Below are 11,894 nucleotides of genomic sequence, written 5' to 3'. Positions count from 1 at the left end.
CTTTTAGAGTTCTATTTCTACTAGATATAGAATAATAGTATATAGTCTCTCTCTATTAATTTCTCCTCTTTAGTAACTCTAATAGTTACTTTTTATAGTTAAGAGTTCGCTTTTACCTTTTATTCTTCTCTCCTTTTCTTTAGATATAGTATTTATTATTATTATAAGTAGAGTTTTTATAGTAGCTACACTATTTCCTAGTATTTAGTTTATTCCCTATCCTATTTGGTCTTTTTTATTTAAAGTTAGAGTTAAATATATTATCTTTAATCTTTTTCCTATCTTAATCTATTATTATTAGTTTCTTCCCTTTATTAGGAGTTAAGTTTTAATAGTAGCTTATTTTTCTCTTTCTATCTAATAGATTTTATTTAGTTATTACTAATTAATTAATAAACTTCTTATATAAGAGGTTTTCCTTATTAATAGTATATTTATTAAATTTAACTATTACTTTAGGGATTATTTTACTTATTAGGTTTATTTTTTATTAGTACTTATTGAATTTCTATTTAAGATAGCCTTCTAGTATTAGTAGGAAGGTAGAGAATTTATAAATTAATTAGGTATCCCTTTATTAAGCTTTAATATATTTAAAGTAATAGTTATAGAAAGCTCTACTTAGGTTCAATACTTAGTATTATAACTAATTTATAAATTTCTTCTAAGTTAGTACTTACTCTCTATATATAGGAGAGTATTAGTACTAGTAGGTTAGTAGGTAGCTATTAAAATAAGTAATAGCCTTTAGAATCTTATTAGTATTATTTCCTATAAAGTATACTCTTTAGTATATATAGAATATCTTAATATATATAATAAAGTCTTCTATCTCCTTCTAGTTTAGAGCTACAAACTTTTTAAGAACTTTTCTTATTAGTATATTTACTAGTACTCTCCTATTATATATAGAAAGATTAGCTTCCTAATCCGCTAGTCTCGCAATCTTTAGGTATTTTTCTTAACTCTCCTAAGGGTATTAGTTAATTTCTTCTATTTAGCCTTATTTAGAGTAATTATTCTACTTTTACTCTAAAACTATTCTAGTAATTTTAATTTAGACTAGAGGTTCTATAGAGTAAATTCTACTAAGGGTAGAATTTATTATTTTATTTTTATTATTAGTACTTCTTTTAAGTTCTTTCTTAAGTACTTAGGCTTATTTTTCTAACTCTCGGAGTTCTTTCTTTTCTCTTATAAGTCTAATTTATTATTTTACCTCTTTAGCTACTTACTAGATCTATTTTAATTCTATTATAAGATCCTCTTTTAAGAAGTCCTATTCCTTATAGGTCTCCTATAGGTTATCCCTATCTTAATTAGGAATATATATCTAGGAGTCTGGGTTTACTTATATAATTCCTTATTCTATTTTACTAGATATTATTTATATAATAGGTACTATTTACCTTAATAGAATATCCTCTTTTAAGAGTAATTAGAACTATAAGGCAGTAAGGCTTATAGACGCTATAGTAGTACTTAATAGCTAAAGTACGTATTATATAAGAAGTTGCTATAAGAATTTTAATATCTAAGGAACTAATTACTACCTTCTTTTAGAGATATAGTAAGGTATACTTATATATATATATATACTTATATAAGTACTAGAGCTTGGGTAAGTCACGTGATATTTTCTCCGAGAGTTATATAATTCCCTATAGGTATTTATCGCGGTTATTGGGTTGTAGCATAATACTTATATATTTAGTAAGTCTATAGATTAAAATATATACGCCTGTATAACGCAATCTCTATTATAAATTGAGATAGTTCGATATAATATTCGCCAAGCCTAGCTTACTCAGTAACCTCCGCTACGATTCAATAAGAGTTCCTTACACTTAGTTATATTTTTGGTGAGAGCTTAGTTATCGGTGCCAAGGCACTAGATATGCACTGTTCCAGTAACCAATTAGAGGCGAGAATTCTAACCAATCAGCTAATTTACAGTTATTTTTCGAGGACCCAAAGATATGAATATTTTTACCCATTCTGAACCCACTTTTTGGAATACAATAGTCTTCGCTTCGCTCCGACAATAATATAGAATGAGAGACTTGATTGAATCAAAGAAAGGCTCCGTTGCTGCAATCATTTAATACACATGATTCCTAAAGACGACTAGTGATGTTGCCTACAAGTAGAACCATATCAACTAAAACTTCCACTGCTCCATCCACAGATTCATCCACTCCGCAGAGACCGGTTTAAGTTCGGCCATCCTAGGGCTCTTTTTCACCGTCTCCACCGTCTCGAGAAGTGGCCATGCATCTCCCTTCTCTGCCGAACTAGCGACTGATTCGAAGAAATCAAGCAATTTCAGTGCTGGGTTCTGCTTCAGGCTTTGAGTGGCCGTCGCTGCTGCGCCGAGTCTGGACTTTCTCAACGCATCTACCCACTCAGTACACGGGACGATCTTGACGGATCCGCCTAGCTGTTTTGCGATATCCTGGACAAGGCTATCCCAGCCGACGGCATTTGGGTTAACTGCATGATAAACAGGCAGTGGTGTTTGTGGTGTGGCTGAAGCGCCGTTGGTAATAGGGCCAGGGGTTACGCTGGCCAATTCGAGGATGATGTCGGCTAGTAGGTCTACTGGGGTCCAATCTACCCTGCTCAGAGCTCCTAGCGTTGATGGCAGGACCCCGAGGTATTTGGAACTAGCAATCAACTGTACGCAATGAAATGATTGTTAGCAACAACATCACATTGTTCAAATATGTTTAGGGAGATGGGGGGTTGTTCATACAGATGGTAGCCACTCTTGCTTCCCCCATTCACCCTTCTCAGGTCCTCTGAGCACTGGGCCGGCAATCTGTCCAACTCGGCAGATGGATGCATTCACGCCAGCAGCTGCCACGGCATCCTCAAGGATAAGCTCTGATACGTGCTTTGCAGAACCGTAGCCATCAAGGGCGGTGGTCAGGACATGGTTAGGCTTCTCAGGAACAGCACCCTCTGGCCTCAAGTGATTAACCGTGGCGATAGTTGATACAAAGAACAGGGAAGGGTCATGGTTGCTTCTGCGTGAGAAATCGACCAAGTGCCTCACACCGCGGATATGAGGTTCAAAACTGGAGATGTCCCAGTTATAGTCTACCGGCCACTGATTATCTGCCCGTGGAAAGTTTCGTCAGCTATATACCAAACAACATACAACAGGAGAAGGGTACTCACGAATTATATGTGTTGTGTCCTGAAGAAGGCCGTTATATGCCTCGACCGTGAGTCCGAATCTTGGTTTTGACAAGTCGCACTGTAGGAATTCAACCCTCTCCGGCGACCAATCTATACTCAAACCCCTAGGCTCACTTGTTGCCATCTGTTTGGCCCTACCATCCTCTGCACGATTGAGACAGTAGATTTTGTTGACGCTCTTCGTCTGGCGAACGAGCGATTCAAGCAGATAAGACCCTAAAGAACCGGTGCTTCCAGTCAAAATGACAGTGGCGCCAGAACACATCAAGCCAGCTGCGTATTTAGCACGGAAGCTGCTCATGCTCTTCTTCTGCAAATCCACAGGCGTACTGCTACCGTTAGCTACGTTGTGGACTAAGTTATAGAGGTTTGCCGTGAGTGCATTGATGGTCGGATAAGTATACACGAATTTCGCAGTGACGATGAGCTTCTTCTTTTCGCTAACGCCGTTTTTCCCAACGGCGGAACGGAGAGAATTGGAGATACTGAAGGCAACTAAGGAATCGACGCCAGCACCGAGGAGGTCGTCGTCTAGACCTATATCCTTTGCACTCGGCAATGAAGCTACTACCAGGCGTTTGATACCTTCGGAAGTCGTCTCGTGGGAGGTAAAGTCGATATTAGCTGCCAAGTAGCCGTCTTCTTCCATGCTCTTGTAGAACTGTTTGATTTCTTGCTCATAGAAGAGGACGGTATCGCGACGTTTGACGGGTGTTTTTGTCTGTTCGGACAAAAGGCTTGTCTGGCTTGGTAAACCAGATGTATTTCTTGGAAATACGCGTGCATGCTTTGGCGCAATCGCATTCGCAGCATGGACTGTCTCTAGGATACTGGCCAGGAGCGCTTCACGTTCAGGTTCAGAGGCTGGCTCGGGATCTACCAGCTCGACAAGAAGGGACATCATGGTGTATCCCGTTCCAATCTATACACTTCTGTCAGCGAGACCATGCTATCAAATCAGTCATATATGGTATATAAACTTACCATAAGACACGCACTGACTGCCGGATGACTATTGATGATAGCTTCCATGGTAACCGGGCGAACTTTCTCTCCATTCGACATTACAAGCATATCATCCGTTCTCCCTCTATAGATCCACAGATATGGCTTGGTAGGGTGCGGCGCATACAGGTCCTTGAAAGTCAACTCCTTTATATCGGGAAAGGTATGGAAAATGCCCTGATATAGGTCAACACGGTCCTCATTACGAACTCCCCAGTGTTCGTAAACATCATCGTCGACCTGTCTGAAGTCGAATCCAGCATAGGGGTGGAAAGAAAAGTATATCCAGTCCTCTGGCTCCACGAGAAGACTTCCTTGGAAAAGGCCCTCTGATGTTCCGGTGATATTCAATATCCTAATAACCTCGGTCGCCTTGTTGGCACTGGCGTAGGTGACGGGACCTGTTTTTACGGTTGTTAGAAATCAAAAGCGACTTTCAGGGGTTCAAGGCTCTCACCTCCTGAAGCAATTATGACTTTGGACTTTGCAAATTTGGCACGGATGGCAGGCGTCTCTCCAATCTCGTCTACTATGGACGGTATGACGCTCCAGCATTTGATATCTGTGTTGTCGAGGAGGGAGTCGAGAAGGTTGATGGTTGATAGCACACCGACCGGCCCAAGAACATTGCTGGTACGATACAAGGACACGATGAAGATATTCATGATTAATCCCGCACCCTACCACCAGTCAGATTGGTATTCTTCACTCTCCCACGAGCACCATGGAAGCGAACTTACATGATAAAGGGGAAAGGCAGAGTAGAACCGATCACCCTCGTCAAAGATGTCAGTCCAGGGAGGCAGGCCTTGGTCAGTCTTTGGCAGCAAACGGGTAGCATCCAACGTGCCGATGAGCGAGTTCTTCCAGATAATTGGCTTTGGAAGGCCGGTTGAGCCCGAGGTATGCAGTATGCAAAAGGGGTCGCTGGCCGCCTCCTCGAAGGTCTTGGTGTATGGATAGGCCTTGACCGGCTCCGGGTTCAGCAGTTCGTCTGTCTCTGGTATCTCAATTACTTTCATGGGTCGCCGGTCGAGGATCTGAGGCAACATCTCATGTCTCTCCTTTGGGGTTACCCATATATCGCAGCTGGTTGCGTTCAGCACGGCCACGGAAGCCTCGATGCTGTTGCGCGGTGACGGCAGAAGCGCCTGCAGAAGTTACCATTCTGTTCGTCTTCTTCTTCTTCTTCTACTGCTGCTGCTGCTGCTGCTGCTGCTGTTTCTTCATGAAGCTTACCTTGTAGCCAGCCTTGATACATCCAAGGATGAGCAGTATATATCGAAAGTCATTCCCTTTTTTTTTTTCGCCGCCGTCAGTGTCAAACTGTATACAACAGGCTCCCGGCTTTCAGGGGCAAACCTACAAGGACCAAAGTATCCCACCGTTGGAAAAGACGAGCCCTTCCCCAGCTCTGCCTCAAGCCACCAGGCCGTCCTGTTCACGGCATTTGCAAATTGGAGGGCGGTGATATCTCGAAATCCCTCCGAGACGTCTCGCGAGACCGGAAGCGAGTAGAGAATCCGGCCAGGTTCTTCGGCGGCCACCTCGTCAAAGACTGAAATGACAAGGCGTTTGCCATAGTCCTTGGAGACGGCCATGGCTGGAACGAGAGTGTTTTGGTATAACTAAGGAGGCGGTTTGTTGATGAATTGATGAAGAGCCCAGCTATCGTACACAGCTTTATAACCAGCGTCTACGCCGGCCATCAAACAATAGTTCCTGCGGCCGTCAACCATCTTCCTTCTTCGTATCTCGGTAGATAATCGCAGGAATGCTGTGTGGCACAAATTCGGCCGATTTGACGGTATATTTTATATGGCCGGCCACGGAGTATATACGGAGTAATACGGATGAAATACGGATAATTGACCATCTCTACAGTAGTTAACTAGTACATCTTGTAGACTAATAAGTATAACATCTTGCATATATCGTATAATATACTCCGTAGTATGATGAATACACCGATCCTACTGGGCTTGCAGACGGCCAACGACGCCGGCCAACCGCGCGATGCCTTCCGCCAGCGCTTCCTCGTCCGCCCACGAATAGGCCAGCCTGAGATAGGCAGAGTACGAAGGCCCGCCAGCATCGCCAGCAACAGCAAAGGCAGCGCCAGGCAAGATCGCCAGCGCCTCCTCCGCGCATCCCGCCGCAACGACCGCCCCGTCCAAGCCAGCGGGCAGCCTCAGCCACACAAAATAGCCACCTTCTCTGCCCTCCGCATCCTCGACCAGCGTCACCCCCAACGGCGCCAGCAACTCGGCCACCGCGTCCACCATCAGCCTGCGTCGACGGGCGTAGGCCGGCAGCAGGTCGGCCATGTGTGTCGTCAGCGCCCCCGAGGCGAGAAACTGGGCTACGAGGGCGGCGCCGAGCTGGCTGGGACACCCGCCTGCGATGCTTGCGCCGGCCTGGGAAAGCCTGCGAGTGAGCGCGGGAGAGGCAGAGAGCCAGCCGGTGCGTACGCCAGGGCCGACGAGCTTGCTGAAGGAGCCGTTGCTGACGGTGTGGCGGTGGGCGGCGGCGTCGGAGGGCAGCAAGGGGAGGGCGCGGTCGATGTCTACCAGGCGCGGGAGGCAGCCGACTTGCTCGCTCGAGTCGATGAAGTCATAGATGTCGTCGCTGACTACGAGGGCGTCGAAGCGACGGGCGAGCTCGACAAGACGGTGACGATGAGCCAGGGGGACGCTGCGGCCGGACGGGTTGGAGAAGGTCGGCACCAGGTAGATGAGATGTCTATACCTGCGGCCGTCTCTTTCGACTTCTTCTACTGCTTCAGCATCAACTTCCTTCATGGACTGCTCGAGATAGGCCAGGTCGATGCCGTCGTCGGTCTCGGGCACAGCTCTCAGTCTCCCCCTGAAGCCGGCGTCTTCAAAGATACGGCAGGCCAGGTAGAAGCAAGGGGCGACCATCCAGACTCGCCGGGTGTATCTGGGATCCGCCAGCACCTGCAACACCGTCACCAGGCCCTGGCTGGCGCCCGCCGTGATGCAGACCTCGTCGACCTCGTTGGGCGTGCGGTAGAAGCGGGCGAGCAGGCTGACGACCTCCTGGCGTAGCTGCACAGGGCCGGCCGGGTCGCCGTACTCGAGGGCGTCGGTGGCAGCTTCAGTGCTGGACAGGACCGTCTGGACAGCGAGCGAGAGCCTCTTGACCGGCAGCAGCGAGGGCGCCGGCTTGCCCCAGACGAAGTTGATCTCTTCCTTCTTCTTGTCCATTCTCTGTCTCTCTGTCTTGTCCGTCTCTCTCTGGCCTATATCATCTACGAGACTACGACTCGACTACTCCGTACAACCCACAACTAATATATAGATATACGATATAAAAGCATGAGATGGAGACTCGGGGTATTTAACTATTTAACTAACTAGGTAAAATCCACTTGCCGAACCTTCTTATTTGTCCGTCTTATTTCTTTTTGCCTTTTCAGCTTCCTTGCTAACAAGCCTTGGTTCAGCCACTCGACTCTCTTTTGCCCCGGATCCCTGCCAAAAAGGCGCGAGTTTGAGAAGGAAAAATGAGAGCGAAACTAGCGGATTTATTCTTCTTCTTCTTCTTCTTCCTCTTCTTCTTCTCCTTCTTCATCTCCATCTTTCTCTTCATCTTCAAAGACGCAAGATGGAGCCGGAGAAGAGAGAAGTTGCTGGAGTTGGCGCTGAGGCTGGGGCTGAAGCTGAAGTTGAAGCCGTCCAGCAGGATGTCGAATACCCAACAGTCTTTTGGGCGTCTTGCGTCTCGTTCGGAGTCGCTCTCGGCCTGTTTATGGTGTGTTTTGTTCCAGCTCTTCCTGCTCTGCTCTGGTTATGTCTAACTAACCAATGTGTAGGTCGGCCTGGACATGGTAATTTGCTCCTCCAGCAAGTGGACAGGACTATTATTCACAGCTGCATAGACAATCGTCGCCGCCGCCATTCCTCGCATCACAGACGACTTCAAGGGCATCAACCTTGTCGGCTGGTATGCATCGGCCTACTTTATCACCCTGGCTTGCTTCCAGCCTTTCTGGTAGGTCTTTCTTTTCCTTCCTGGTACACGTATGGGAAGCACCCTAACACTGTCTAGGGGCAAGGTATATCCCTTCTTCTCAATCAAGTACACATTCTTGGGCGCCATCTTCATCTTCAGTCTGGGATCTCTAATTGCCGGTACGTCTACTTCCTGCGTTTATCATTTTTACACTTCCAGACTAACGACGGTCTAGGAATTGCACCTAGCAGCACCGTGCTCATCGTCGGCCGGGCTGTCATGGGCGTCGGCGGCGCTGGCATCGCATCAGGCGGATACGCCATCCTCGGCGTCGTCGTTCGCCCACAGCTGCGACCCGTCTTCACTGGCCTTATTACTACCATCTACAGCATCGCCAACGTCCTTGGACCCATCCTAGGCGGAGCCTTCACCCAGCAGGCGACCTGGCGATGGTGCTTCTACGTCAACCTGCCCATCGGCTGTGTCGCCGGCCTCGTCATCTTCTTTCTCTTCCGTCCTCCACAGTCTGCTCACCGGGCAGATGCGCCGCTCAAGGAGAAGCTGTCTCACATGGATCCCATCGGCATCGTCCTGGCTCTCATGTCACTCATCTTCTTCACGCGTGCACTGGAGATCGCCGGTATCGAGGAAGAATGGAACTCGGCTTCCGTCATTGGCTTCCTCGTCGCCTGCGCTGTTTCTACCATTGGCTTTGTAGTATCGCAGTACTTCCAGGGTGACCATGCCCTGCTCATGTCGAGGCTACTCAAGCGCCGTGTCGTCGCTGTCGGCATGGCATATGGCTTCTTTCATGAGGGTGCTTTTTACCTGCTGCTCTACTATGTTCCCATTTACTTCCAGGTCGTCGTCGGCGCTTCTCCTTCCAGGGCTGGTGTCTATAACCTGCCCTTGCTCATCAGCTGTGGTGTCGGCTCAGCGGCTGCGGGTGTCCTCGTCTCTCTCACGGGACACTACGTCCCACTCATGCTCTGGGCCAGTGCCGGTGGCTGCATTGCTTCCGGCCTCATCTACACCCTCTACGCTGCTGCCCCTGCTGCCCAGTGGGCTGGATATCAGGTCCTTGCCGGGCTTGCGTACGGGTCCGGCCTACCCCTTGCCATCATCGCAGCTCAGGCCCAGACGAAGCCCGAAGACCTTGCCTCCACCACTGCCATGCTCCTATGTACGTTTCCCCCCCTCCCTTTTCTCTCTCCTACATAACTAATAATAACTTAACACCGTATAGTCTCCTTCTGTGTCGGCACCTCCACCTCCCTCGGAGCAGGGCAATCCGTCTTGAGTAACATGCTCCTAACAAAACTGCGAACTCTCGCCCCTTCCGTCGACCCCCGTACCGTCATCGCTACAGGAGCCACGGAGATTCGCGACGCATTCTCCGCCGAGGCCATTCCCGGCATCGTCGAGGCCTACCTCGTCTGTCTACGTATTGTTTTCTTAATTGTCACCGCCTATGCCGGTGTCGCAGTCATTTGTACATTCGGTAATAGTTGGCGAAGGTTAAAGCTGAAGTAGAGGGTCATAGTATCATGTTAATGATATTATATAAAAGTGCTGTAGCTAGGGTAAAAAAAAAAAAAATAAAAATAACCGGGGGGTTAAGATGTATAAAAAGTATATAAAACTCCTCTCATTCACAAATAAATATATCAGTTCCTTTCCAATTTGTCCGTTTTTTCTATTTCCTTTCCAATCCATTCGTCCCCACTTTAACAGCCTTCTCTTTGAAGTAACTCGGTCTCCCATTTTTCTCCCGACCAAGCTCAAACTTCGGATTATCCTCAAAGATCGCCCTCGGTCCACTGATGAGGCTTCCGTCAGCCAGATATGCCACACTGCACTGCCAGGGTATCGTATATGTAGTGCTGGTTGGTAGCAGGTTGATGGAGACCATATGCTCGCCCGTCGACTGATGCACACTCAGGCGGAGATGGTCTGGGAATTTGTCCCTGATTGCCGCCGCCAGCGTCTATAATAATCATTAAACGGTCAGTATCGTATCTGCCTGAAAAAGTTAATAATAGAACCAACTTACGTCTCCACGAATGATCAGCTGTCTAGCTAGGAACTTGACATCGTCGCGATATCTCAGGCCGTTCTTATGCTCGTCCAGGTTGTACATATACCGAAGGTCATTCTCCAGCAGCTGTGTATAGGCACAGTAGATCAACCTTGTATCTTCCTGCTCCACAATCTCCGTGGCCACATCCAGCTTCGGGTTACTGAACTTGTTCAACAATGCTCGTCGGAAGTTAGAGGCGTTGGCAACATATACCATTTCCTCGACCTTGGCCGGTAGTCCGGGAATGTGAACAAGGTCCTTTGGATGAGTGAAGCTGAGGTGAGTACAACCGCTCAATTTAGCGAGAGATCGCAAGGCCTCGCTATATGCCCAGACTTCACGGTCCGTGATACTGAGCAGATCTGGGAGAAACTCCAATTAACAAACTGATGATAAGAAGGCGTTTTTCTCTTGCATTGAATTACCATTGTAAACAAGCCCGGCTGTGACTATAAGCATCTTCGCTCCGGGTTTATATATGTTGCCGATATCTTCACATATAGCGTTTAGCCGCTTTAGGGCCACCTCCTCCCCCTTGTCGGGCAGCTTGCCTAGTACCCTATACGCGGTATTGGCCGACTTCCACGGGAATGCTGGCAGACACATCTGTACCGCTTTGCCGTCCTTGACGAACTTGCGGATCACTGTGATGAACTTAGGGGCACCTTGAGCCCAACCATCATGGGCATCGGGGGCCTTGGGGAGAAGGTATTGCTCAAGCACAGCAAGGATCCTCTCCGCTGTCTGTCTGTGTACATCATCTTCTTCATCATTTGGGGCATCGACAGGTTGGTCCGGTTCCGAAACTGGTTCTTGAACAGCCACTATTTCGGGCTGAACTTTCTCGTCGGAGATGGACACGGTTTTAACGTTTCTGAAGGCCAACTCCTCATGTCTGGTTTCGGGCTGGCTTGACGGCATGGTGATATACCGATAAGGTATCGATCAGAAGTGGGATATCGGAGATTTGTGGTTTGTGTGTTTTGATATCAGGAGGCAAGGGGGTGAGGAGGAAGTATATAGATATATAGAGGTGCGAGTCATGGCAACGCCATGCGATCTGGGCAAAAAGAAGTTAAGAAAGCCCAGCAAGGCTTGTCGGGGTATATCTTTCTAGAGAAAAGAGCTAGAGAAAGTAGCTAATCTGGGGGAATAGGGCCTGGAGAACTGGCCGGGAGGTTCTTTTGCTCATGGAGCTTTTTCATCATCCGGGGAATTTCAAGAAGCCTTTTTTTCTTCTTTCTCTTTTCTCTTCTCTTTTTTTCTCCTTAACTAGTTACGTTAAAACACTAGTTATTTTACCAAGCCTGATATCATGAGGCCAAGGATTGATCTTTTTGACCATATAATGGAGTGCCCCTCCCCCTGACGTGCTGGATATCAGATACCGCTTGAGCCTCCCGTCAACGCAATGAAGAGCAGCGCTTTGACTTCGAGACGCCACTCCTTTTTCTCATCGTTGACAGGCCTTGACAAGGCTAGACTAACGTGGACCCCATCAACCGAAGCTGAAATTCAAGTCAGGCTGGCGACTTTGGCTCCTTCGAATGCGGGCCAGCATGTTCTCACACTGGATTCTGAAGAGGATTTGGTACTTGCAGGAAGCACTTGGCAGCATATAGCTGAATTA

The 11,894-nt window shown here is 47.5% G+C and overlaps 4 protein-coding genes across 4 annotated transcripts; 1 reads left to right on the top strand and 3 right to left on the bottom strand.

Moving 5' to 3' along the window:
• Positions 1 to 2,161: 2,161 nt before the first annotated feature.
• On the bottom strand, positions 2,162 to 5,810 carry MGYG_07299 (L-aminoadipate-semialdehyde dehydrogenase; the record flags this gene model as incomplete). The annotated part of the gene is made up of 8 exons (XM_003171250.1): positions 2,162 to 2,677; positions 2,756 to 3,120; positions 3,184 to 4,126; positions 4,189 to 4,610; positions 4,667 to 4,889; positions 4,950 to 5,360; positions 5,449 to 5,504; positions 5,576 to 5,810. The coding sequence occupies 8 exons, from the start codon at positions 5,808 to 5,810 to the stop codon at positions 2,162 to 2,164; spliced, it is 3,171 nt and encodes a 1,056-aa protein (XP_003171298.1).
• A 372-nt stretch (positions 5,811 to 6,182) lies between these two features.
• MGYG_07298 (aminotransferase) lies at positions 6,183 to 7,436 on the bottom strand (the record flags this gene model as incomplete). The annotated part of the gene is made up of 1 exon (XM_003171249.1): positions 6,183 to 7,436. One exon carries the CDS (start codon positions 7,434 to 7,436, stop codon positions 6,183 to 6,185), a length of 1,254 nt encoding a protein of 417 aa, XP_003171297.1.
• Positions 7,437 to 7,836: 400 nt separating this feature from the next.
• On the top strand, positions 7,837 to 9,717 carry MGYG_07297 (aflatoxin efflux pump; the record flags this gene model as incomplete). The annotated part of the gene is made up of 6 exons (XM_003171248.1): positions 7,837 to 7,983; positions 8,045 to 8,059; positions 8,111 to 8,223; positions 8,281 to 8,363; positions 8,420 to 9,367; positions 9,431 to 9,717. The coding sequence occupies 6 exons, from the start codon at positions 7,837 to 7,839 to the stop codon at positions 9,715 to 9,717; spliced, it is 1,593 nt and encodes a 530-aa protein (XP_003171296.1).
• Positions 9,718 to 9,880: 163 nt separating this feature from the next.
• MGYG_07296 (hypothetical protein) lies at positions 9,881 to 11,185 on the bottom strand (the record flags this gene model as incomplete). The annotated part of the gene is made up of 3 exons (XM_003171247.1): positions 9,881 to 10,171; positions 10,238 to 10,626; positions 10,690 to 11,185. The coding sequence occupies 3 exons, from the start codon at positions 11,183 to 11,185 to the stop codon at positions 9,881 to 9,883; spliced, it is 1,176 nt and encodes a 391-aa protein (XP_003171295.1).
• Positions 11,186 to 11,894: the final 709 nt, after the last annotated feature.

This window comes from Nannizzia gypsea, genomic scaffold, assembly GCF_000150975.2.
Source record: "Nannizzia gypsea CBS 118893 supercont1.6 genomic scaffold, whole genome shotgun sequence".
NCBI lineage: Eukaryota > Fungi > Ascomycota > Eurotiomycetes > Onygenales > Arthrodermataceae > Nannizzia > Nannizzia gypsea.
The sequence above is the reverse complement of the archived record's forward strand: the minus strand, read 5'-3'. Positions and strand labels throughout refer to the sequence as shown.